The sequence below is a fragment of the Sinocyclocheilus grahami genome, unplaced genomic scaffold (genome assembly GCF_001515645.1).
Source record: "Sinocyclocheilus grahami isolate Dianchi unplaced genomic scaffold, SAMN03320097.WGS_v1.1 scaffold517.1, whole genome shotgun sequence".
In the NCBI taxonomy this organism is placed as follows: Eukaryota; Metazoa; Chordata; class Actinopteri; order Cypriniformes; family Cyprinidae; genus Sinocyclocheilus; species Sinocyclocheilus grahami.
The window spans coordinates 1,341,514-1,367,367 of record NW_015505696.1 but is presented as its reverse complement, the minus strand read 5'-3'; the positions used below and the strand labels follow the sequence as shown (position 1 = coordinate 1,367,367).

At 35.6% G+C, this 25,854-nt stretch overlaps 2 protein-coding genes across 2 annotated transcripts in view; both read right to left on the bottom strand.

The window, feature by feature from the left end:
• Positions 1-22,211, bottom strand: part of LOC107554887 (CMP-N-acetylneuraminate-beta-1,4-galactoside alpha-2,3-sialyltransferase-like) — a 53,206-nt gene extending 30,995 nt beyond the window's left edge. Inside the window, exons 1-5 of the mRNA XM_016237532.1 lie at positions 22,046-22,211; positions 16,766-16,914; positions 12,588-12,635; positions 8,992-9,034; positions 5,874-5,966 (exon numbers count right to left, since the gene is read on the bottom strand). Of these exons, the coding sequence (XP_016093018.1) occupies positions 5,874-5,966; positions 8,992-9,034; positions 12,588-12,635; positions 16,766-16,883 (302 nt within the window). The 5' untranslated portion in view covers positions 16,884-16,914; positions 22,046-22,211. The remainder of the gene's footprint in view (positions 1-5,873; positions 5,967-8,991; positions 9,035-12,587; positions 12,636-16,765; positions 16,915-22,045) is intronic.
• Positions 22,212-22,546: 335 nt separating this feature from the next.
• Positions 22,547-25,488, bottom strand: LOC107554886 (E3 ubiquitin-protein ligase RBBP6-like). The gene is made up of 10 exons (XM_016237530.1): positions 25,157-25,488; positions 24,751-24,850; positions 24,610-24,646; positions 23,990-24,031; positions 23,671-23,759; positions 23,501-23,597; positions 23,259-23,398; positions 23,009-23,181; positions 22,836-22,939; positions 22,547-22,760 (listed from the first exon to the last, which is right to left on the bottom strand). The coding sequence occupies exons 1-10, from the start codon at positions 25,314-25,316 to the stop codon at positions 22,560-22,562; spliced, it is 1,143 nt and encodes a 380-aa protein (XP_016093016.1). The 5' UTR covers positions 25,317-25,488; the 3' UTR covers positions 22,547-22,559.
• Positions 25,489-25,854: the final 366 nt, after the last annotated feature.

The window sequence follows — 25,854 nt, the reverse complement described above, 5'->3', positions numbered from 1 at the left end:
AATCTGGACAGGGCTTGCTTGTTTGTTTTTAAAATAAAAAAGTTATATTTTTGGCAAATATAAAAGCCTTTTCACACCAAAATTGAAATGAATAAGCCTCAGGCTGAAGGGAAAGTAAATTTACGTCCGTACAGTAGAATGCAGAAGAAGACATTTCAACACTTCAGCAATAAAAGAAAGAGTACTAGAGTAATTTGTGCTTATTAGTACGCTTGAACTGGATCATCGAAGGTCAGAAGCAAAGACATTGGTTAATAGAATGGGATTAAATACATAAAGGATATTTGTGTTGTTTAGCATTTAATTATTGCAGGTTTGCGTCATATTCTGAGTTGCATTTTTTTTATTCATTTTGAAGAATACTGAAACTGTGTTTTTTTTTTTTTGTGAGTGAGATGAATTAATGCATATTCATATTTATTTTAGAACTACAGTAACATCTTCTGATTTCTCTCAACATGTGGACAGGAGAGCTGTCAATCAATAAATTGGAAAAAAAAGTAACTTGCGTTACTTATTTGAAAAGTAACTCCGATATTCTCTTGTAAATTAAAAAGTAATGTGCTACTTTATTAGTTACTTGAAAAAAGTAATCTGATTACGTAACTCGCGTTACTTGTAATGCGTTACCCCCAACACTGACAAGGAATAAAAGACAAACTGCATTATAATAGGTCTCAAGTACTTCTTCACAAAAATGGCTTTATTGTTCTGTGCTATGTAGCACGCACACCTAACATGTTCTACAATCATGCTAATAAAATACTTTCCCATTCCGGCCACAAATACCACCTGGCAAAGCTGCATTTCATAGAGAAACGCCCTGATTTCTGTCAACATCCTCCACCCAGCGTGCACCTGATACAACTATCCACGTCACAAACTACCCCGAACATTTGACTGGCTGACAAAACAACACCTGAACACTTCCGTCATGCTGTACGCAGCTGTCCGACCCCTGGAGTAATGCACTAATGACACAGGTGGTCCGGTGTATTCGATTCCCACGACCACAGCCGAGACTCTGCGCTTCCTCACATCCCAACAGTTTAAGTGAAGGTGACACACACTCCCGCGTTTCTCACCGGCTTGATCTTCCAAACACGTACACTTGCGAGAAAAGTATGTGAACCCTTCATAATTACTAGGATTACAGCATATGCGAGTCCTAAATTGTAATCAGATATTCATTTGATAATAATACCAATTTTTAAAAGGCCATATTTTCACAGAACATATGTTGAGATGAACCTTTTCAGGAAGTTTCAGGAGGCGTTTCAATCAATTTAGATGGAAGTTTAACCTTCTCGCTATTAAAACAAAACATAAAAAGTGTTTCTTAGAGATTGTTGCCAAGAACATTTTCAAAAGGTATTAAATGACTCAAATTGTGCTCAGATCTGGAAAGATACCGAAGTCTGAAAAATCGGAGATCTCAATATGAACGTTCTCATCAAATTCTTTGAGTAGCCATCCACATTCATTTTATATTTGACTGTAGGTCAAAGACGGCATATCAAATTAAATTTACAAAAGTGATTTTATATACACAGAAAACATATTAAATGTTCTATTGTAATGTTTCAAATAACATATGTGACTCTGGACCACAAAACCATTCTTAAGTCGCCGGGGTATATTTGTACTGATACTGATAAGCTACCACTAAATATTGTAGAAACTTTATTTGCTGTAAAGTTGCTTTGAAACAATTTGTATCGTTTAAAGCGCTATACAAATAAACTTGAATTGAATTGAATTTGTAGCAATAGCCAAAAAAACATTGCATGGGTCAAAATTATCGATTTTTCTTTTATGCTAAAAATAATTGGGATATTAAGTAAAGATCATGTCCCATGAAGATATTTTGTAAATTTCCTACTGTAAATATATCAAAACGTAATTTTTGATTAGTAATATGCATTGCTAAGGACTTCATTTGGACAACTTTAAAGGTGATTTTCTCAATATTTTGATTTTTTTTGCACCCTCAGATTCCAGATTTTCAAATAGTTGTATCTCGGCCAAATATGGTCCTATCCTAACAAACCTTACATCAATTGAAAAATTATTATTATTATTTATTAATAATGGATTGAATGGATATTCAATAATAAATAATGAATATTTATTATTAATTTATTCAGCTTTCAGATGATGTATAAATCTCAATTTAAAAAAATTTATCCTTATGACTGGTTTTGTGGTCCAGGGTCACATTTGTGAAAATAAAATGTCAAGATATGGGTGAAATAATGTTCCATCTTCATTCAGAGTGACAGATATATTCATGTAAAATTGAAACAACATACTTATTTTGACCTGTACTTATTAAAGTATATAAAAGAATAAGTGATCACATTAAATTGAATTATATTTGAAATGATTAAAAACGTCTTGCTTACAAATGGATAAAACCTAGTGGTTTGAAGGATTGTGGCAAAGATTTAAAATGACAATTGATTCGTTTTTCGGGGCTGCACTGTGATCCTTTAATAGTCTTTAAACGCCATCTACCTATATGACTGACGAGATTTATTGTTATATGAACTATTATCATTACACTGAATGACATTTTAGTGGGCGTCTACTCTAAATCATGGTAAAAATCTGTCTTTTTTTTTGCTCAGGAAAAAAAGAGAAATTAAACAGGACAAATTCTATAAAAATATTTATAAAAAAATAAAGCTGTATTAAACTCATTTTTTTTATGCTTGAAACTGCTTTTGTCTTTGAACCGTGTTAACTGACTCCTTTAATTCTGACTCATTTATATCTCTTCAAAGGACACTGATATCAAGGATCAAAGTTCAATGCAAATGATTTAAATAGAACTGATTAGTCTTCTGAGCTGCCAAAGAGTGGCCTTGTCATACACTAGCCCTATTCATAACAGGATGCATTTATGACTCAACCGTAACTGGTATGTGATGCTGTAAGCACACATATACATGTGTGCGCTTGATTATTACCGGTTGGCTGAATTTGTGCTTTTATTTCCAGAGAAGTGGTCAGACTGTAAACAGGTCGCCGGATCATGTTCAACAAAGCGTGTCAGATGCTAATTACATGGCTAACTAGATGTCGTACGTTTAGTGTCTCAACAAATACTGTAGATGTCATGGTCTATTTAATATTCCCATCTGACTCCACTTAACCCAGAAAGATTCAGCATCAAGACCAACCTGAGTCATGTGATCTGGCCCTGAGCCCCATTTTTACACAACTCAGCTCTATTTAAAGGGACAGTTCACCCAGAAATGAAAATTCTGTCAGCATTTACTCCCCCTAATGTCATTTCAAGCCTGTGTGACTTCCTTTCTTTTAGCGGAACATAAAAGAAGACATTTTCGAAGAATGTTGGTAACCAAACTGTTTTGGTCACCATTGACTTCTATTGTACGAAAAAAAAATACTAAGACATTTCTCAAATTATCTTCTTTTATGTTCCACAGATGAAAGAAAGTCATACAGGTTTGAAACGACATGAGGGGGAGTAAATTATCTTTTTTTGGTGAACTATCCCTTTAACAGATGAAAAGCAAACATTCATATGGTGGTTAATATTTTTAATATTTGAATTAAATGATGAAAATAATGTTTTATAATGTTTTAAACAAATAAAATCAAACAAAAGAAAAATAATCCTTTCCTTTATTTATAAAAATGTTCCAATGAAATGTTTATGTTGCACGATGACCAGAAAGAATTTATTATTTTGATTAATTGCATTATTTATTAATAATAATATATTTTTAATGAGAATTACAAGGAAAAAAAACTCAAGTAAAATGTCCAGACAGAAATGCAGAAAATGTGCTTATCTTTAATTGCCATGAAAATAATGTCACAAATGAAAAAATCTAGTTCTAAAAATAAACTATTAACTATGTATTTCAATTTCTGATTGTGATGCCGTGACCTGTACCAAGAACCAGAAAACCAAAAATCAACCAAAAGTTCAACACACAATCAAATGTATGTATGCAGCCCACATAAGAATAAAAAAAAGCGTGATTTTAAAAGGATTCTGATAATATAATAATTAATAAGATCCATAACTGTGGTTTATATTAATCTCAAAGGTGCAGGCAGAAATCTTGCAGCTAAAGGAAAGCTTTGCGTGTCAGTCGTGTGAATCAGAAGCGCGGGTTTCTCACGCACTGGGAGCCCAGAGGAGCACAACAGACCCAAAAAAAGAACTGGACACAGTTCTGAAACATGCCTTAAATCAACATATAGGGGATAAAGAGCATTCACGGTGGGGAATCTTCTCGGACACTGAATTATTTAAAAGAGAAAAGAAATGTCTTTTTATGCTCCTCTCAAGAGCACTGCATCCTCACTGTGTAATGGGTTGAAGACAAACTACACAACACACATGAAGTGATGCACTATTATAAAAAGAAAAGACATATCCCAAGAACAAGGTCAAGTCTTATGTAGCCAACAAAACTGTGATAACTGTTCTCTTCCTTTCTACTGTATGTTCTCACGCCTTCTGAAAAACAAATAAACAAACAAAAACAGCCTTAACCCGTAAAGCTGGTTAAAACCAGTTAAAATTGTATTGCTGGTTACCAGTATAAGATTTGTTCTGTGCACTTTCAAGATGATTTCATCTGGTCGAGCTCATGTATCTGCAACAGTAACCAGCTTGCCAGTAACTGACCAGAAATGCTTGTATAGAACCGATAAAGAAATCTTGTAATTTCTCGGAAAGGTCAAGAAGAGTAAACTCTTTGTACTTTCATGTTCCTGGTCTTAAAGGGTTAGTTCACCCAAAAATGAAAATTAGCTTGTGTTTTACTCACCCCCGAGGCATCCTAGGTGTATATGACTTTCTTCTTTCAGACGAATCCAGTCGGAGTAATATTAAAAATTGTCCTGGCTATTCCAAGCTCTATCATTGCAGTCTGCGGGTGTTGCAGTTGAACAGTCTACAAGTCGTCAAATAAAGCTCGTGCATTCATAATGAAACGTGCCGCAGACGGCTCCGGGGGAAGGCCCCCCTGTAGCGAATCCATGTGTTTGTGTAAGAAAAATATCCATATTTCAAACGTAATAAACACTTTTCTCTCACTTCCGCTGCCTGTCATACACTGAAGCAGTTCCGGCGGATGACGTAAGACGCGCGGCGTTGCGTGATTAGCGACGAATGCGGAGAGAGAACAAAACAAAACGCCGGTCACGAATTAAAAGTACAAACCGAAGATTTGCAAAGAAAAATGTCGGAGGATTTCGATATAAAAAAAGAGGAGACTGGTTTTCCTTTGCTAAAGTAAGGAAACTTTGGTTCCTTTGCTCCTGTTAAACAAACTAGTGAGACTAGCATATCTCAGAGGCGCACGCGCTGCACATACGTCATACGCCTTCCGCCGGAACAGATCCGCGTATGGCAGATAACGGAAGTGAGAGAAAAGTGTTTATTACATTTGAAATATCAATATTTTTCTTACAAAACTCATGGATTCACTACAGGGGGCCTTTATTCACCCCCGGAGTCGTCTGCGGCACGTTTCATTATGAATGCGCAAGCTTTATTTGACGACTTGTGGACTGTTCAACTGTAACACCCGCTGACTGCAATGATAGAGCTTGGAATAGCCAGGACAATTTTTAATATAACTCCGACTGGATTCGTCTGAAAGAAGAAAGTCATATACACCTGTCTCGGGGGTGAGTAAAACACAAGCTAATTTTCATTTTTGGGTGAACTAACCCTTTAATGTCATTCATCTAAATCTAAATTATTTATCTAAATTGCAGGGCTGTAAACAGCAGAAGAATGAGGTGCGTGTCTGCATGCACATTTACAAATATAATATTGTGAACTTCTAGTATTTCACACATGTACGATGGGATCAGCTTACTTTGGATAGATTGAAGTCATCTTGGCCTCTGCGTAACCAGGTTTACACTCGCCTTTACTGAGATTACCATATTTATACTGCAGCTCCAGAGGCCTGTGAACCAAAGACAGAAGAAGAGTAATCTAACTGGTGTAGAAAACCACATTAACCACTGACATGTTCCACTAGCGGTTCACAAACACAGTGTCACAAGTCTTAATTTTCAACACTTTCAACACATATTTACTACTTTATCACTTCAAATCGGACAAACTTCGTTCTGCAAAATGTGCTTTTCTTTGCAATAAACGTTTAGATTTTATTATTTTTTTTGGTGAAAGTAATAAATACTTAATTTCAGCAAGGATGCATTACACTGATAAAAAGTCACAGTAAATATTTTTACATTGGTACAAAAGATTTCCATTTTAAATCGATGCTTTTTTAACCTTCTATTTATCAAAAACCTGTATCACGGTGTCCACAAAAATATGAAGCAGCACTGTTTTCAACATTGATAATAATCAGAAATGTTTCTTGAGCAGCAAATCAGCATATTATACTGATTTCTGAAGATCATGTGACACTGAAGACTGGAGGAATGATGCTGAAAATTACAATAGAAAACAAGTTTTTTTAAATAGTAATAATATTTTACAAAATTACTGTTTTACTGTATTTACAAGTAATTAAATGCTAAAATTTTTTCCAAATTTAAAAAAAAAAAATCTTACCGACCACAAACTTTTGAACATTTGTGTACCATTAAAACTCACATTAAATTATTCTAACCAAAACCAAGTCATTTAGTGAAATTTAAATCATGCACAACACAGATTTTATTCGAAATATGGCTGCAAGTTAAATGAACATAACATTTAATTCCTAATAAATCTGCAGAGTAATTTAAAATGCTCCAGACCATACTGACTTAAATTTGACGATTATGGAAGTTCATTCATTCTCAAGCAGATTAACATGCATAAAACAGCTCTATATCTTATTAAATGCTTTGTGGTCTGGAGAGAGGGGAAAGCAGCTGTGTCGAGCTCATGGTGCCCGGAGGATGTACAACGCTAAAGGCTGCTCAATGAGATGACAACTTGTGTGAGGAGTAGTTTATTTTATATAAGCGCCAGAATAAACCCACTAATTCACAGGCCGGCAAATGGAAACTTTCTAGTAAGTTTACATCAATACTGTGAGTGCTGGACATATAAAGATGACCTGTTGACAGTGCCATTTATACAGGTGGCCGTTAATGGTAATAAGAGAGGTTGAGCCATGTTTTACTTCGGGTAAACGGACCTCCCATACAGATACAATCAGGACTGTTAAATCAGACAAGGCTGGGTGAGAGCCAAGAGATCATTCATTTGAAATGCTTTAGGGCACCATTAATTATCCTTCCAAAGTAAAGCTCAAATAAACAACAAGCCGAGTTATAAAGAGAGACAAATTGCTGGACAGTACAGGCAAAAGTGAACTCACACATACATGCACACTCTCAAATTCTGTTACAAAACCTAGTGAGCAGTCTTGCCCTACATAGGCAGCTGCCTTCTAAGGCAACATCCTAACTGAAATGGAACCGTTTGGAACAGAGATAACAATTCTGTGTGTCATACAAATAGAAATTCATGGAAGACTCCAAGACAGCATAAAATGTTGGGCTGATAGTCTGTGTTAACATAAAACATGAACAATTTTTGTATTAAAAATAACTATATAATTTTTTTCTCTTTTTCCCCCTCTATAATAGTTAAAGAGATTATATATTAGAGTAACTTGTACATAGAAATAGATTATTCACAGTTTTCATTTAACCAAAAACTGAAACCGAAAAGAAAAAAAGTTTCTTTAATAATCAATTAGTTAAATCAACTTTATGTTGTATATATTTAATAATAATATTATTAAATTAATATTATTTATATAAATTAACATATATGTGTATATATATATATATATATATATATGTGTGTGTGTGTGTATATATATAAATGTATATACACACATTTAAATTACACAAAAGGCAGTTTTTATCAACTTTTTAATGATATAATTCTGTTTCTCCTCTAATTCTTTGTTAAAATATTAACATTTAAACTGTGGCTGTAATATAGACTTAAGTAGCATAAAGATTTCATGAATGGTGAAGCAGTTAAAGAAATTAGTAGTAGTTATTTAAAGGGGTCATATGATGCGATTTCAAGTTTTCCTTTCTCTTTGGAGTGTTACAAGCTCTTGGTGCATAGAGAAGATCTGTTAAGTTGCAAAGACTAAAGTCTCAAATCCAAAGAGATATTCTTTATAAAAGTTAAGAGTTAACCACGCCGACCTAAAACGGCTCGTTCTAACACGCCCCCACATGTCTACGTCACGATGTGGGAATATTAGCATAATGCCGCCCAATTGTGCACGCAAAGAAAGAAGGTGTGGTTTCAGTAACAGCAGTAGTGTTGACGCAGCATGTCAGGGAGAAGATGTGTGTTTTAGTGCGAAAGCAAAAGCACTTTATTTGGCCTTCCGGAAGTAGATGCAATTAGGAATCATTGGTTAAGATTTATTTACAGACCAGCACAACCCAGATGTTCGAATTTGTGCAACGCATTTTATGGACGACAGTTTTTTGAACCTAGAAGGATGGCTGTGCACAAAGGTTATTTAAAAAAAAAAAAAAAAAAAAAAAAGGGTAAATTCCGACTTTGCTATTACAATCTGGTGCTTCTGAATCAGCGACTGTAAGTATGTTTTGTTATTAGTTAAGTATTTGCTATTGACTGTTCAAATGCGGAGTTTTGCGCAGCGCAGAGTAAAGTGTTTGAGAGAGGCGGGGCATAGAGGACCTACAATAACGAACAGTATTTGAAAAATAATGTGTTTTTTGAACATTAAAGCATGTCAACATATTCTGTTACACCAAATACACAAAATAATTATCGTTAAAATAGCATCATATGACCCCTTTAAATTAAACTGAAATATTACAGTCAGTGCTTATTGGTACTTAATGGTATTTAATTTTCTGTTTCAGCAGACTTGTCACTAGGCATTCTGGGATTGGAAACCATTCTTGTATAATGAGCATCTTTTCACTAAATCTTTCTCATTAAGAGTGCATGTTAATGTTACTTACAGTTTTTTGTCATGCTTGGTAAGGAATCCCTGCTTGTCGTATTCTAAAGAAAGAAGAAATACAAGAAATCAACAGAGTTTATGTCCCTGAAAGAGAAAGAAGATGCAGTGTGTTATCGTCACTGTGCCAACAGGAAGGGATGGAAATATTTTGGCAGAAAAGGATATGTGTTGTTAAGCACAGGTTATAAAGAAAGAGATTATTATTGCAGTTCCACAGAAAGAAATGTGAGAGGCTGTTTACGGTCTATAGACCAACATGGGCGGCACATGTGACAGTCAGTAGCACAAAAACAATCAATTAAAACCAAACTGAATATGGAATTTAAGTAAAATGGAATTCGATAGTAGCAATTACTCTGAATAGAAAAATGCTGAATCATACTCTATGCAAAAAAGGAAATACAAATATACTGCAGAACACAATCGATTACACAATGCAAGTTTGCATAGCATTTTTGCTTTAGTGGAGCACACGCCTAGTTACCAGTGACATATGATGGTAACTATCACCAGCTTGATTACCTCCACAGTAACACAAGTACTACACAAGGAATGTGTACTTGTAATGCATTAGTCAAGCATTTGCATTCTTGCCTTAAGTATGCTTCTGGCCAAACATTTCCGAAATATTTGATGAAACGATGTACATTCACAATATGGACGTCAAACGTTGATTGGTGTAAGAATAAAAAAAGAGCATGAAACTTTTGAGGGATACGAAACTAGCACAGCTATGTGAGTTAATTATATAGCTTAACGTCATCACACAACATTATCTGACTAAAAAATGATAAGGATGTAATTCTTATAAGAATGTGTAAGCTGATAAAATGAATAAAGATTAAATACGATGTTTATGAAATCATAAATAGAGGATTGGCTGATATCAAGTAAGATAAGCACAAGGATGTTTGTGCAACATTTGACTGGACAGTTCACTGAACCAAGTAAAAAAGTTTTACCCATGAGGACCTATTTTACAACAGTTATCATGAGGACAGTTCCAAACAAAAAGATTTTACAAAGTTTTGTTACTTCCAGACAAAAGAAAACCAATAAACATAAAAAGAATGAACCCTTAAAAAATAGATCATTTACAGATCTAAAAATAACCTTGGAAAGAAAGAAAGGACTAACAAATGATTAAGAGAAAAAAGAACGAAAGCAGCAAATAATGATAAAATGAAAGGAAGAAGAACAAAATTAAAAACAAATAAACAACTAACAAATAAGGAAAAAGAAAGAAAATGAATAAATGAAAGAAACAAAGAATGAACGAACAAATGAAAGAAAGAGCTAAAAAATGAGCGAATGAATGAGAGAAACAAAGAAAGAACCAACAAACCAAAAAAGATAGAAAACAAAAATTTACAAATTAACAAAAGGAAGAACGAAAGAAATAAAGCAAGAATGAACAAACGAAAGACAGAAGTAAAAAAAAAAACAGCGAATGAATGAGAGAACCAAAGAACTAACAAACGAACAAACAGAAAAAAAGAAAGAAAAAGCAAAGTAAGAAAACAAAAATTCAGTCAGTCATTTTCTAAAAAAAGAAAAAAAAAATTATATACTTTTTAACCACAAATGCACATTTTGCATTAGCTCTGCGATACACGTCTGCAAATTCACGCATGGGCAACGCAAGGCGTTTGACTTTCTTTGCACGCTTGCTTTGTAAACACTGGGTCGGTACAGAAAATGACTGATGGTTTCTCTAGATAAGAGCCTTATTCCTCGGCTGGGTTCGTGTTGAGCTCTTTGAAGCTGCACTGAAACTGCAATTTGACCTTCAGCCCGTTGGTTCCCATTGAAGTCCATTATATGGAGAAAAATCCTGGAATGCTTTCCTCAAAAACCTTCATTTCTCTGCGACTGAAGACAGAAAGACATGAAGATCTTGGATGACATGGGGGCGAGTAAATTATCAGGACATTTTTATTCTGGAAGTGAACTAATCCTTCAACAAAAGAAAGAACAAAAGAAACAAAGCAAGAATGAACAAACAAATGAAAGAAACAAATGTGAACGAATGAGAGAACCAAAGAAAGAACTAATAAACAAACAAACAGAAAAAGAAAGAAGGTAGTAAATAAACAAAGAACTAACAAATGATTGAGTGAAAAAAGAACGAAAGAAACATAATGAAAAACAAAGAAAGCACTAACAAACGAATGAATAAAAAAGAACAAAGGAAAGAAAAAAATAACAAAATTAAAAAAAACGAAACAAGCAGCTAACAAATGAAGAAAGAAAATAATGAATTAATGAAAGAAACAAAAGAACCAACAAACAAAAAGAACAAAAAAAAATTTATAATTAAAGAAAGAACGAAAGACACAAAGCAAGAATGAAAAAACGAATGAAAAAAAAGCTAAAAAAACAAATGAGTGAACGAATGAGACCCATAACAAATGAACAGAGAGAGAGAAAGAAAGAGATGCAGGCACACAAGCTCTCAGGGTAGTTGGGTTGCCGGGACAGACGAGTGTTGCATTAGAGGTCGCAGGAGCTGCAGCAGGTGTTAGTCACAGCAGAAATCACTGCATGCGATCACAGTGCTTCTCTCAGCTACCTGCCACCTGTTATCACTGCATCACTCAAGAACAATTCTGGGTCAAATGCAGCTTAAGCTCTACCGACAACATCTGTGACATGCTGACACGTCTAATGGCTATGCCTTTAAAACAACAGAATAGCTGCATGTTTTAAACGTTTACACGTGTATTACTGTAAACACATTCATTTTTATAAACACCAATAAAGTATTTGCAGGTCGCAGACATTGTTGATAGACTTTCAGTTGCATCTTGCTGGAAAAATACCTTTCTTACTGATTTAATCATTTAAAAACCAGTAACATTATCAGTACTTTATTCAGATTTCAACATTATTAGTAGTATAGCTGTATCATTACTGTAAATTTTAATATGGGAAGGACTGTACTAATATTTACTCCATATTAATAGACCAATGTTTAGTACATCATATAAATCATTCCAGGTTTATGACCTTTTTAATAGTGTTAAGAAGACTTTTTCACCAGTGCTTGATATGGCACAAAAATCTGCAAAGCATAAACATATAAATCCTTATTAACTTCGTCATTATGTCAGACAGATGTCTTTGTACTGAATTTGCAGGGGGAAATTCTGCTTAAGTACTAGAAACACAACGGAGAAGCTTCATAATGTTGGGAGATTTAGTGATTTAGTCATTTCATTATTTTATATTTTATTTAAACTTCATGTATTTTAAACCATGTTGAACTAGGCTGCTTGAGAAAACAAGAATTTGACTCAAACTTGCTCTGTTACATGTATGGTTTTATATAGACATTTAAATGTTTGGGGTTGGTAAGGAATGTATACTTTTATTCAGCAAGGATTGATCAAGAATGACAGTATAGACATTTATAATGTTACATAACATTTCTATTCAATTTCGTTCTATTAAACAAAGAATCCTGAGATAAATGTTTCATGGTTTCCACAAAAATATGAAGAAGCACAGCCGTTTTCAACATTGGTCTCCTTTATAATGCAATTATACAGATGAATCTCCCAACATTATTGTAGAATACAGGTAAACCTCTACCTGAAGCTACTACACGTCCCGCGGAGAGTAACCTATCCAAATCAGCCTCTGAAACACAAGAGTGTGAGTTCAGCATACAGCAGGCATGTCATCACCTCTGTCTGAGTCTGATCAGATGCCTTTAGTGTTTAACAGCAGCACCCGGACTACAGTGATGCCAGCAAAACAAGGCTGTGACTTCACTCAGCATCTGATATACTGGTTAGCAGATCAGACAACAAATACACCCTTATAGTGCATAATAAAACAATGCATTCTGTATGCATGAGAGAGTAATTTTGTACATATGAGAGAAACTGGACAACAAGCATAAGTTACCACACATTCGGCATCTGCAGTTCCTGAAAAACTATGAGAAATGTCGCAATGCATACATTTTTACAAATTTACTAACCAGCTAATAAACCAGTTGTGACCCTGGAGCACAAAACCAGTCTTAAGTCGCTGGGGTATATTTAGCCAAAAAAAAAACATTGTATGGGTCAAAATTATCGATTTTTCTTTTATGCCAAAAATCATTAGGATATTAAGTAAAGAATAAAGATCATGTTCCATGAAGATCTTTAGTAAATTTCCTACTGTAAATATATCAAAACTTAATTTTTGATTAGTAATATGCATCACTAAGAACTTCATTTGAACAACTTTAAAGCTGATTTTCTCAATATTATGTTTTTTTTGCACCCTCAGATTCCAGATTTTCAAATAGTTGCATCTCGGCCAAATATTGTCCTATCCTAACAAACCAAACATCAATGGAAAGCTTATTCAGCTTTCAGAGGATGTATAAATCTCAATTTTGAGAAATTGACCCTTATGACTGGTTTTGTGGTCCAGGGTCACAATTTAGCTACTGCAATGTGATTTACAATACTGGTTTGAAGTCTGGACACACTTGACTGAATCTTAAATGATTTTGGAAAACTTCTGCCTAAATACTTGAAATTAGTTTTCCAGACACATAAATTGTGCTTAAAGGAACATTTACTTACCCTCTAGTCATATAAGTTGTAGATGAGTTAGTTTGTTTATCAGAACAAATTTGGAGAAATGTAGAATTGCATCACTTGCTCAGCAATGGATCCTCTGCAGTGAATGGGTGCCGTCAGAAACATCAGTCCAAACATCTGATAAAAACATCACAATAATCCACACCACTCTAGTCCATCAGTTAATGCCTTTTGAAGTGAAAATCTGCATGCTTGTAAGAAACAAATCCATCATTAACATGGTTTTAACTTAAAATGGAGAGTCCTCTATCCATAATATTGCTTTCTCCATCTCCAGTGAAAAAGTCATCTTGTCTGAATCAGGAGAAACATATGCACAGATCAAGCACCATTTACAAGAGTAAACAGTCCGAAACAGTTCTACACAAATATGTGGGTGGATTTTGATGCGAGGGACAACAGGAGACGTACTTTTTCACTGGAGAAAGTGTTATTATGAATTATGAAACAACATAATGATGGATTTGTTTCTTATAAACATACAGCTTTTCACTTCACAAGATGTTAACTGATGGACTGGAGTGGTGTGGATTACTTGTGGATTATTGTGATGTTTTTTATCAGCTGTTTGGACTCTCATTCTGACGGCACCCATTCACTGCAGAGCATCCATTGGTGAGCAAGTGATGGAATGCTAAACTCATCTACATCTTGGATTGCCTGAGGTTGAGCAACTTTTCAGGGTGATGTTTTGGGTGAACTATTCCTTTAAGTATGCATTTCTACACCAAAAAAAAAGAAAAAAAGAAAAGAAAAAAAAGACAACATTTGACCTGCAGAGTAGGTGATTGACAGACTACAGAAAAGTGTTGATAAACAGTATAAGCAATTAAGAAAGCAAAGCTATATTTATATCGCACCTTTTAAAACAGTGTTTACAAAGTGCTTTACAGAAGAGAAATACATGTGTGCATTCAGAAAAGAACAAGATACATACATAAAAGACATAAAATTATAAAACAAAATACAATAACTAGTGTATTTTACACAATAGAGTAAGGCCTCAATATACCTGTTCTTTACAAATGTGTTTTACTCAGCGAGTAAGACCTCAGTAAACCTGTCTATTACCAGTGTATTTAAGACAATAGAGTAAAGTCTCAGTACACCTGTCTTTTACCAGTGTATTTTACTCAGTGGGGTAAGACATCAATAAACCTGTCCATTTAACATTTAAGGGACATTTTACTGGAACATCCCTTTTATTTGTTGGACTCCATCTAATCTGATAAACAGTTAGACAACATCCGGAATAAAACAGCAAGACTTAATTCAATTCTGATTTACAGTCAAGTGTTTCTGCCAGATGGACTTTAGAGGGAGTCAAAAACATTCATAGAAAACCACACCATATCTGTTTAAGCAATGTGCAAAATGCAGCAGCGCTAGCAAAGTCTGTGTGTGGCTGTGCGCAGAGAAAAGCTGATTTTCTGTTCTTGCACATATGCGATTATGATTTGCACTTGTTACACAGTAAGCAATATGGTAGCATTTTGTGGTTCAATTTTAGAGTGAAGCAGCCTGGTGAAAGAGAAAATGTCCTGAAGCTTTGGTCTGTTGTATGTGCCAAAAAGCAAACTGCAGCAAAATTACTAACAAATGCTGATCAGTCTTAGTTAAAGAGATCATTCCCAGTTCCAATGTGTGCGAAAACACAGAGGCTTATATTATTTGTCATTACTTTGTTAACTGCATAAATGATTACATGAAACATAAAATCAAAGGTCTTTAATGGTAGATGATAACATCTAGCTACATTTACTGGTTTGAACACTCAACAACATTTAATGAATCAACCGGGCCACACCAACTACAGTCCTTTTTACTCTCTTTAATGCATTAACTGCACATTTTCACCTCTTTAATCACAAATCAATTTTGAATATGTGACAATATACACTACCTTTCAAAAGTTTGAGGTCAGTACGATTTTTTTTTTTAAAGAACCGATACTTTTATTAAGCAAGTATCCAGTAAATTGATTAAAAGTGACCGTACAAACATGTATAATGTTACAAAAGATTTCCATTTCAAACTTTTGAACTTTATTTACTGTTTACTATTACTATTTACTGGAGTAATGATGCTGAAAATTGAGCTTTACATCACATGAATAAATGACATTTTTAAATATATTCACATTAGACAACACTTCTTTTAAATAGTAATAATATTTCACAATGTTACTGTTTTTATTGTATTTTGATCAAATAAATGCAGCCTTGGTGAGCAGAAGAGACGTCTATCGAAAACATTAAAACAATCTTTCTGAAGTCAATAGAAATCAATCAGATTCTTTCAGCGGTAAAATTATATAAATATTAGTTTTGAGGTGGAGATAATATCAGATACCACAGCTTCTAAATTTATCTTGACACATACAATCGTAGCGGTGCTGTGTTACGCATGTGAAACTACAGTGTAACAGCTAAAACTTGTAGTGTGAAAGAAACCAATAGAGAAAGCGGTTATCAGCGGCACATTTAAAATGTGCTTTTGTGAAATACGGTTTGTGTATTCATTTGTCTTCAAAACTGACCATTTTTAGCCTGCTGGCTACTTTTTTGACTTTTTCCAGGGGGTGAACAATACATGGTCAGCGATGGGCTCTTAGCTCCCTCCTCTGGCCATCATCGCAAACCAAACCTGTATTTTCCAGGGTCTTTTCAGTTTAAGATCATGGCTTCCCCAGTGACCTGATGCCAAACAGCAAGACTAGGCAGAATCACAGACAGTGAGTCTTAATTTCAGGCATTACGTATCAGGGGAAAACCAGATCTAGACTTGTGACATCTCACTGTTCAGAGAAATTAAACATTAACATTATGAAAAGAACCTCAGAGAAACAAAAAGCGTTTTCGAAGATCCCCACCATCAAACATTTACTCTAAATGGGATTCACGCGTGTGACTAACTAGAGCGACTGAACTGCATCATAGAAGTTAGGATTCATGCTGTACTAACCACTTGTACCCTGACAATCATTTTACTCATTTAAAGGCATGTTAGTAGAAACAAGGAATCCGGAAGGGCTACAGCGTTTAGCTCCAACCCACCTAATCAGCTGATCAACACCTTTAGATTTACTAGAAACCTTCACCCAAAAAATGAACGGAAAACACATGTTCCATGTGAGAAAAACAGTCATATGACGACACGTATACTCACGAGATTTCTGGACTGGGCTCCGTAAGTGCAGTCTGCCAGACGAATAGTACAGGAATATCAGCACCATGATGGAACAAATTAAAAACGTGAAGCTCCGTGTGGACTTCATCCTGATCATCTCACATGAGGCTTCATCTGGTCTGAGTCACCTGAAAACGCAGGCACGCAACACGCTGATAAATCACGGTGCTCTCCCAAGACAAACAGCAACTTTGTAAACTGATGTTTGGTCTTTCAATTTATAACAGTTTCAAACCTAAACGGGTAGCCTATTATTTAAATGGCTTAAAACAAACAGTAAAATGATAGGTAACATGAATGATGAGCTCAACACGTGTCAGGAACTGACGTGCTCAGACCTGCAGAACATGCAGTAACAGGCCTGCAGGTGAAATGAAGCATGCTCACTTACAAACACTTACCAGGGTAACCATAGTTTCTACCAAAGCACCCTAGCTGCTATAGTTGGAACTTGCTCTGACCCTTTAAAATTATATTCTGGAAGCTGCTTAAAAGGTGGTAACATGCAACTCTTACTTTAAGGAGTTATTTCTACCGGATTTAATCATGTGGTCTGTATAACCAGTCATATTAATAAAATAAAACCAGTTCATTCAGATGTTTCTAAAAATAGGCTTCATGTGGCAATATTTATATGGTTTACACAAGCGAAACAAGCTTCCTCATTATTTTTATTAACCGGCTATGACATTTTGGTGTGGTCCGCAGATATCATGGTATATTTTTGTAAGCGTGAACATTTTAGCATTTTCAATAAAAAATAAAAAATCAAATGTCCCACATTTAAATATAATATAATGCAATACAATATAAACATACAACTTATAATATTAATATAATGTTAAAATAACAACAGGGTCTCTTTAACACTAGCTCCCAGTTGGATAAAACACAATTTTTGCAATCTGAGTTGTTATTTGTTTGTTTGTTTCCTAAAGGACCTTTATGATAATTTTCATATATAATTGCATATATAATATCATATAATATTATAAAATTATATTGTACTATAAAATATATTTTATTATTATATTTCATTATATAATATAACATTATAATAATACAACATAATAACTGGATCCTTTCAAACACATGGCTCCCAAAAGGATAAAATACCACAGTTGCAATCCAAGTTTGCTCGTTTTTTTTTTTGTTTTGTTTATTATTTCAAGTGACTACCCTTAACAAAGGTATCAGATAACAGGTACCCCTAGTAAAAAAAGAAGAAGAAAAAAGCACTTCTATCATAATTTAGATCCAGTCATAAGTGCATGCTACATTCTACAGTTATAGAATATAAAATAGTATATTTTATAATAATTATAAGAAATAAAATATATTATAAGTAACAAAAACAATAAAAATAAAAAAAAACTATAAAAACAAAATGATTTTTTATAGCTAAAAATAATATATTATATTATATATATCATATTTTATATTATATTACGATCTTTTATAATGGTAATGCTTTAAATTAGGGAACACTATTGACTATGAACTAGTTGCTTAGAATGCATATTACTAGCATATTGGCTGTTTGAACAGTGTTGGGAAGATTACTTTGGAAATAGGTTACAGCTTACAAGTCACCCTATTAAAAATTTAATAAGAAGTGTAACTATTTCAATTCCTTTATTAAAGTAATGTAACTGATAACATTTGATTGCATTTTCATTCCTTTTCTAAATTTCTAATGTTTTCAACTGTTAATTATTTTCGAACATTTAAAGCAGGCAGGGTTAACCTTACAATAGCGCTCAACTGATTAATGTCAGACTTTCAAATCCTTCATCGCTTGAATTAAGATGATAAATAATTGAATTTTAAAGCACAGCCACCACAAAATCAGACTTTGAGATCGTTCTAAGGCAAAATAAATATTTAAAATCATAACAAGAAATAGTTTAATAGCTGTTTTTGAAATCAAATTTTTGCATAGCAAATATGTCAGGAAACAATGGCATCTAACTGTGGCATGGAAAAATAGTTAATCTTAAAAAAATAAAGCATATATATATATACATAAACCCAAATAGGAAATAAAACAGTTATCGAATAAGCATGTGTCCTATTCTATGTCCTAAACATTGGTGTCTCATATTTTAGAGCAATCATTTATGAAAGAAATCAATTAAATCTATATGTGGGTGTGTGTGAAAGAAATTCAGACGTAACCCCCTTTGTAATCGTTAACATTTTCATAAGTAACTGTAATTTAATTACAGATTTTTTTCTCAGTAACTGATTACAGTTACATTTATTTTGTAATTACATTACATCATTTAATTTTGTAAATAAAAAAATTACATGCAACTAGTTACTCCCAGACACTGTTTATAAAACACATATTAATGACTTATTCTGCATGACAATTCTGGATCCCTTAATTCTATCCAATAACTAAACATAACTACTAGCAGTAAACAGAAAATTAGGAGTTTATTGAGGGAAAACACTGAATCTGTGTTTCCTAATCTAAAGAGTTACATTTATATAATGGAGAGTGCTAGTGTTAGAGGGTCAAGTGTTTTTCCCCCATAGAACTAGAATAGAGAGTGCTAGTGTTAAGAGGGTCAAGTGTTTTCCCCCCATATAATTAGAATAGAGAGTGCAAGTTTTAGAAGATCACGTTTTTTCTTCTTCTTAGAATTAGAATAGAGAGTGCTAGTGTTAGAGGGTCAAGCGTTTTCCCCCCGGAGAATTAGAATAGAGAGGGCTAGTGTTAGAGGGTCAAGCGTTTTCCCCCCGGAGAATTAGAATAGAGAGGGCTAGTGTTAGAGGGTCAAGCGTTTTCCCCCCGGAGAATTAGAATAGAGAGGGCTAGTGTTAGAGGGTCAAGCGTTTTCCCCCCGGAGAATTAGAATAGAGAGGGCTAGTGTTAGAGGGTCAAGCGTTTTCCCCCCGGAGAATTAGAATAGAGAGGGCTAGTGTTAGAGGGTCAAGCGTTTTCCCCCCGGAGAATTAGAATAGAGAGGGCTAGTGTTAGAGGGTCAAGCGTTTTCCCCCCGGAGAATTAGAATAGAGAGGGCTAGTGTTAGAGGGTCAAGCGTTTTCCCCCCGGAGAATTAGAATAGAGAGGGCTAGTGTTAGAGGGTCAAGCGTTTTCCCCCCGGAGAATTAGAATAGAGAGGGCTAGTGTTAGAGGGTCAAGCGTTTTCCCCCCGGAGAATTAGAATAGAGAGGGCTAGTGTTAGAGGGTCAAGCGTTTTCCCCCCGGAGAATTAGAATAGAGAGGGCTAGTGTTAGAGGGTCAAGCGTTTTCCCCCCGGAGAATTAGAATAGAGAGGGCTAGTGTTAGAGGGTCAAGCGTTTTCCCCCCGGAGAATTAGAATAGAGAGGGCTAGTGTTAGAGGGTCAAGCGTTTTCCCCCCGGAGAATTAGAATAGAGAGGGCTAGTGTTAGAGGGTCAAGCGTTTTCCCCCCGGAGAATTAGAATAGAGAGTGCTAGTGTTAGTGGGTCAAGTGTTTTTTTCTTAGAATTCTTAGAATTAGAATAGAGAGTGCTAGTGTTAGAGGGTCAAGTGTTTTCCCCCATAGAATTAGAATAGAGAGTGCTAGTGTTAGTGGGTCAAGTGTTTTTTTCCCCATAGAATTAGAATAGAGAGTGCTAGTGTTGGGTCACTACACTACACACGCATAGCTGAGCGGACACACAGTGTTGTGTTACTTAAGATAGGCTTGGTATCGCTTTATATGACAGTGTGCTCCCTAATGAAAATGAACCATGGATTTACTACAACAACAAAAAAAAACCTGGTTACTACACTTTTACTATTATAAAACCATGGTTCATTTTTGTAAGGGTTATACATATATTAGTCTACTGTATTGATTACTATAGAACAATAACAATAGATCCGTCAATAACAAAGTACCAAAATACAATGGCATTGAGACGGTATCTTGGAAATCTACCATGGTAAAATTGAGGAACTAGTGTAGGCTTACCATGACAATCAGGCACGTTATCATCAATATGTCACAGTACTTCTTTATTGCACTAAGAATGACTCAATTTTATTGGGCTGTTACTCATAATGTCTTTAAATGTCAATTGTTTAGCAGTCTTGTTCTTTTGTCTTGTGGTGATCTGTGTTCACATAATGGTGACGACCATAGAGAATCAATTTCTTGACTGATTTCAGTGTTGAAAAATAAAACAAAATCAAAATCCATCTACTTGCATATCTTTAGCTGTATATACTTTGTAGGTCTTATTCCAAATACACACAGATATTGCTACCTAAATTAACACAAACTGGAAAATCCCTTATGATGTCAGTTAAGTCCCAGGTTAATCTCAGTGAAAGTGCACATGAGATCATTTAGTTTTTGTTGCCCCATAACTGTTGACCGCAGTTTAACCAAGGACAGCGTAGATAAAGAGTCTTATCTGCGGGATAATGGAAATACACTTCACAATAACACAATGCTCTGTCTGTTCTCACATCTATGAGCACAGGAAGCAAAATTCAACTGAACAATTTTGTTTGCGTTATTCTCATTTTAAAGTCAATTTAAAAATCTTCTCAATTAATTAATTGAATGCAAACACAATAAAATAAAATGCACGCAAATGCAATTTTAAAAGAACAACAGAATCTCAAACCGAATTAAACCCTTGTCTAATCTTACATGCGTTTTTGTTGCCCCATAACTGTTGACCGCAGTTTAACCAAGGACAGCGTAGATAAAGAGTCTTATCTGCGGGATAATGGAAATACACTTCACAATAACACAATGCTCTGTCTGTTCTCACATCTATGAGCACAGGAAGCAAAATTCAACTGAACAATTTTGTTTGTGTTATTCTCATTTTAAAGAGATTCTCAATTAATCAATTGAATGCAAACACAATAAAATAAAATGCACGCAAATGCAATTTTAAAAGAACAACAACAGAATCTCAAACCGAATTAAACCCTTGTCTAATCTTACATGTAGAACAAAGATGTTTTTGTTGCTGTGCTTCAGTGATAATTAAATGTGCTGCATTTATTTATTGTGACACCACACAAATTAAAGAGGCCTTGACTACAATGACTGATATGTGTGTGCCTCTCAGATAAATGCATGTTTGATGTTAGAAAGAGATTTCCTGTTGACGTATAATGTGGAAGTTGGGTTGAGCTTGTAGGCTGCTGTACTGTGAAAATCTCATGAAACATTCCACACACATTTTGATCTCTGAGCAGTGAGTGTTCATTTAAGTCACTAGAAGTTCTAGTGAGTGAGCTAGATCTCTTATGACCTTACCTTTCCATTTCCCGTTACAGACGAACTGGCAAACTTTTGCACTTCTGCATCACATCGAAACTTTATGTCTAAATAAATGAATAGACCTTTTGTTAACAATTGGTATGAAGAGGATTTAAATAAGCGGGTCACTTCACAAAGAAACAACAATACTTATCTTAAGACAGTACTGGCAGGCTTCCCTTTGCAATCCTTCCTGTTCCCCAAGAGTTGTGGTTTCATAATACACATTCACTGATCTTGCATCTGACCAAGATGCCATGCAGTATCGTTATGCATTTAACTGACTATATTACTAGTTGGTTATAGGGTAACTAATATTAGTATAACAGAACTAATAGTAGTAGTAGAATTTGAAAAAGCTTGGGCTATTTAAAAATACAAAAGGACAACCCCCATTATGCAACATAAATGTATTTTTCAATACCTCTTAACAGTATGAAAAATATATATAAAAAATAAAAATACATTTTGATGCTTTGTGTTTATTCTCGGGGCGTTTGTAACTGATGCCTCACAAGGTTTCTCCAATGCAGGACTGAAAGGTCTCAGGTCTCTTCTGCTCTGTATATCTGTTTAGAGGAGATCTTGAGTGGGAACGATTCTCTCTCACATCCCGACGCCTCTTTGATGAGTATTCTGGGATGGGTGACCGGGATCGACGGCTGTGGTTTGGACACAAAGATCTGGTTCCATTCCTAAAACGATTCACCTCCTGTGTGAGAAAGAATCATGAAATAGTTCTGAAAAGAAGATGATCCACAAGAAGAAACGGAGCTTAAGGTCTTACTTGACGCAAAACAGTGTTTGCGGTCAAAGCGTCAGGTGAAACATCTGACTGTCTGCAGGTTGGACAAAGGTGTCCGTCAGACTCCAGCAAACACGTTCTGATACCTGAGACCAAAAGATAGTCAGAAACAGCCAGTTTGTTGCTGACTGATGTTTGTTTGAACAGACACTCACATTCATCACAGTAGCTGGTGCTGCAGCAGGGAATCATCACAGCATCAGTCAGCAGATCCTTACAGATCAGACATAGCAGTGTGGCGGGGACTGGATCGGATGAGGATGAGGATGAAGGCTCATTCTGGGGCGAGAAGGGCGGCTTCTCTTTCTTCCTAATCGCATAGGCCTCACTGAACAGATCAAACACGACATGATTCAAACACAACAAGACAACAAACACTAGAACCTGCAAGTACAGTAAACTCACGCATCCATAATGGGAATGACGTATTTCCCACTGCTGTCCATCATGACTCCCTTTCTGTCAGGATCATCCACCTCCACCAGGAAACTACGAGGAATCCCTGCGCATTTCCGTATGTGTTTACGAGGAGCAAAGCTTTTGTCCTGTGAATTCATGAGTGACATTCAAACTCTGAGCAAACAAACAGACTAATGGGGAAAAGAGCTCAGGTTCCCAGCAGCTGTGATCTCTGAAAGCCCAGTTACCCAAGCGCTCGGGCAGTTTTTAATGTGATGTCCAGGAATCCCACAGCGGAAACAGATGTAGTTTGGTGGAAGCAGACCGACCAGCTTCATCGCATCACTGATGAATGTCAGAACCATGAGCATCTCTCATATTTCACAGATTCAGACACTGTCAATGTCTGAACACTCACCTGCTGGAATAATAGCACAGACTGGACTGGTACATCACAGCTTTGATTTTGTCCTCCTCTGATGCATTTGCCTCAGCCAGATTCTCAGTCTGTTTCACAGGCATTTGCATGTTTTAATATTTAGCACCGAGACACTCAAACCTCCTTGAAGAAGCTGCTTGTGTGTTTGCCATTGTGGGATTTATGCTCACTTTTAAGCATCTTCACTGTACACTGTGTTTTGATATTAAGCACTTTTTGTCTTCATTGTGACACTTCAAATGCAAACACTGAAGTTCATTACAGTGCAGCAGAGTGAATTTCTCTTTGATTTCAGTACCTTCAGAAGCTGATCCAGTGAAACTGGTGAAGAATCACCAACCTGCTGCTGAAATAAACATGAACACAAGAGGAGTTTTACCTCTGAGACGAGACACTATGAGCTATTTAGGACAACAGTGAGGTCAGTCAGTCTAGAGATTTGAGTTTGAAGACTGAAAACATGAACGAGACACACAGAGACATGAACGAGACGCTCGTCTACAGAAACCCAATCAGAATGAACACAGGGCCTTGATCGTCAGGGAATTAATAATAGATTTATTGTATAACGATGCAGTAATTATACAGCGCATGTGTTGTTTATTCATACAGAAGATGTAAGGTAAAATTGTACAATAGTGCATATAGAATGAAGATATTATTTAAAACCGTTCAGTGGAATTGGGCTTACCTTCGATTCGCAACAAGCAAACGGCTTTTCCTGACAGTTTGATCAAAAACTGTGTAACATTATAAAACATAGCAAACGTGTTTATCTGTGATATTCTGGAGGAGCCAGTCACTGATGCTCCATATGTTAGAGTACAAAATTAACCATGCGAATCAAATATTTGATAAGGAACCTTTCCAAATAGAGTTATTAAACATGAAGACCAATGCAAACCCTTTTCTACGTACTGTTTGTGAAGATCCGCATGATGGTTCAGGCCGATTACTGCAAAACCAAACAGCAAAGAGTTCAAATGACTAAAACACTAATGACACTTATGATTCTTCATATTACATCTAAATGAAAGTTGTGCTCGTCACGTGACTTACTTGACAAATCTTCTGTTTGTGGATTTCAGCCCAACAGCAGGGATTCGTCTGATGATGACTGACGTGTTGTTGGGAATGAGCGCTTCATCATCAGTGTATTCTGACAGCAAAAGCACCAATAAGACCATTAGTTTCACACAGTACCATAGTATTCTTTGAGTGCCATTAAATACATCAAAATACTGAAATATTACTATCCAACTCCATCACTGTCATTACAGCAGTAGATTCATAAATGTGACTTTTTATTGAACATAAAAGCTTTAGTTTGTGTTCTGTCTGATCATGCATCAAATGTTTAGTTTAGTTTGATGTGGCTGAACTCACCCTCATATGTGTTTTTTGTTCTACATGTTTAGCTGAGTTTGGTTTGGTTTGGTTTATTGTGATCTGGAGCTGAACTCACCTTCATTGGTTTGCGCGCTGCTGATCTGCAGGTCACAGAGCTTCAGTCTCTCGCGGCTCATGATTTGTCGTTTTAACTCTGTCACAGTGATGTGAAGGCCTTCAAACTCGACCGTGTCGTGAGTGAGTTTACTTCGAAACTTATAATGAACACAAGGCATGTCGACACGGTTCTTGTTAACCACACAAAATAAAACCGACCTAAACGATCACAGTCGCGAACGGAAAAGCCGATCAGTCGATTAACTGATGCTGATGAGAGTCAGGTTTACAGAAAACGCCAACAGAACGTTGCCATGGATACTGATGAAGCGCGTCGTCATGATGTGAGACGCATGTGAACGCTGAAAAACTACAGGTGCGTTTCCCAAAAGCAAATGGTGCAAGTTCCGTCGTTACAACCATAGTTAGCTAAAGATGCTTTTGGGAAACGCACCCGAGCCGTTCAGAAAGAGAGTTGCGACATGCTTTGATCTCGCCGCCACGCGGTCACGTGGTTCATGGAGCTCTCAATAGTTCCAAACAACTCCGCGCTGTCAGTCTGACTGAATGGGTTTAATCGGGACGCACAGCAGTTTCACTATATTTGCAACAACATATTAAAGCATCTTTGGTGTTTCCGTGTTTTCTACAAAACAAAACCGGAAATCGAGGGGTTATGACGTCATTGGCAGGCGACACAATGACACTATGGACACG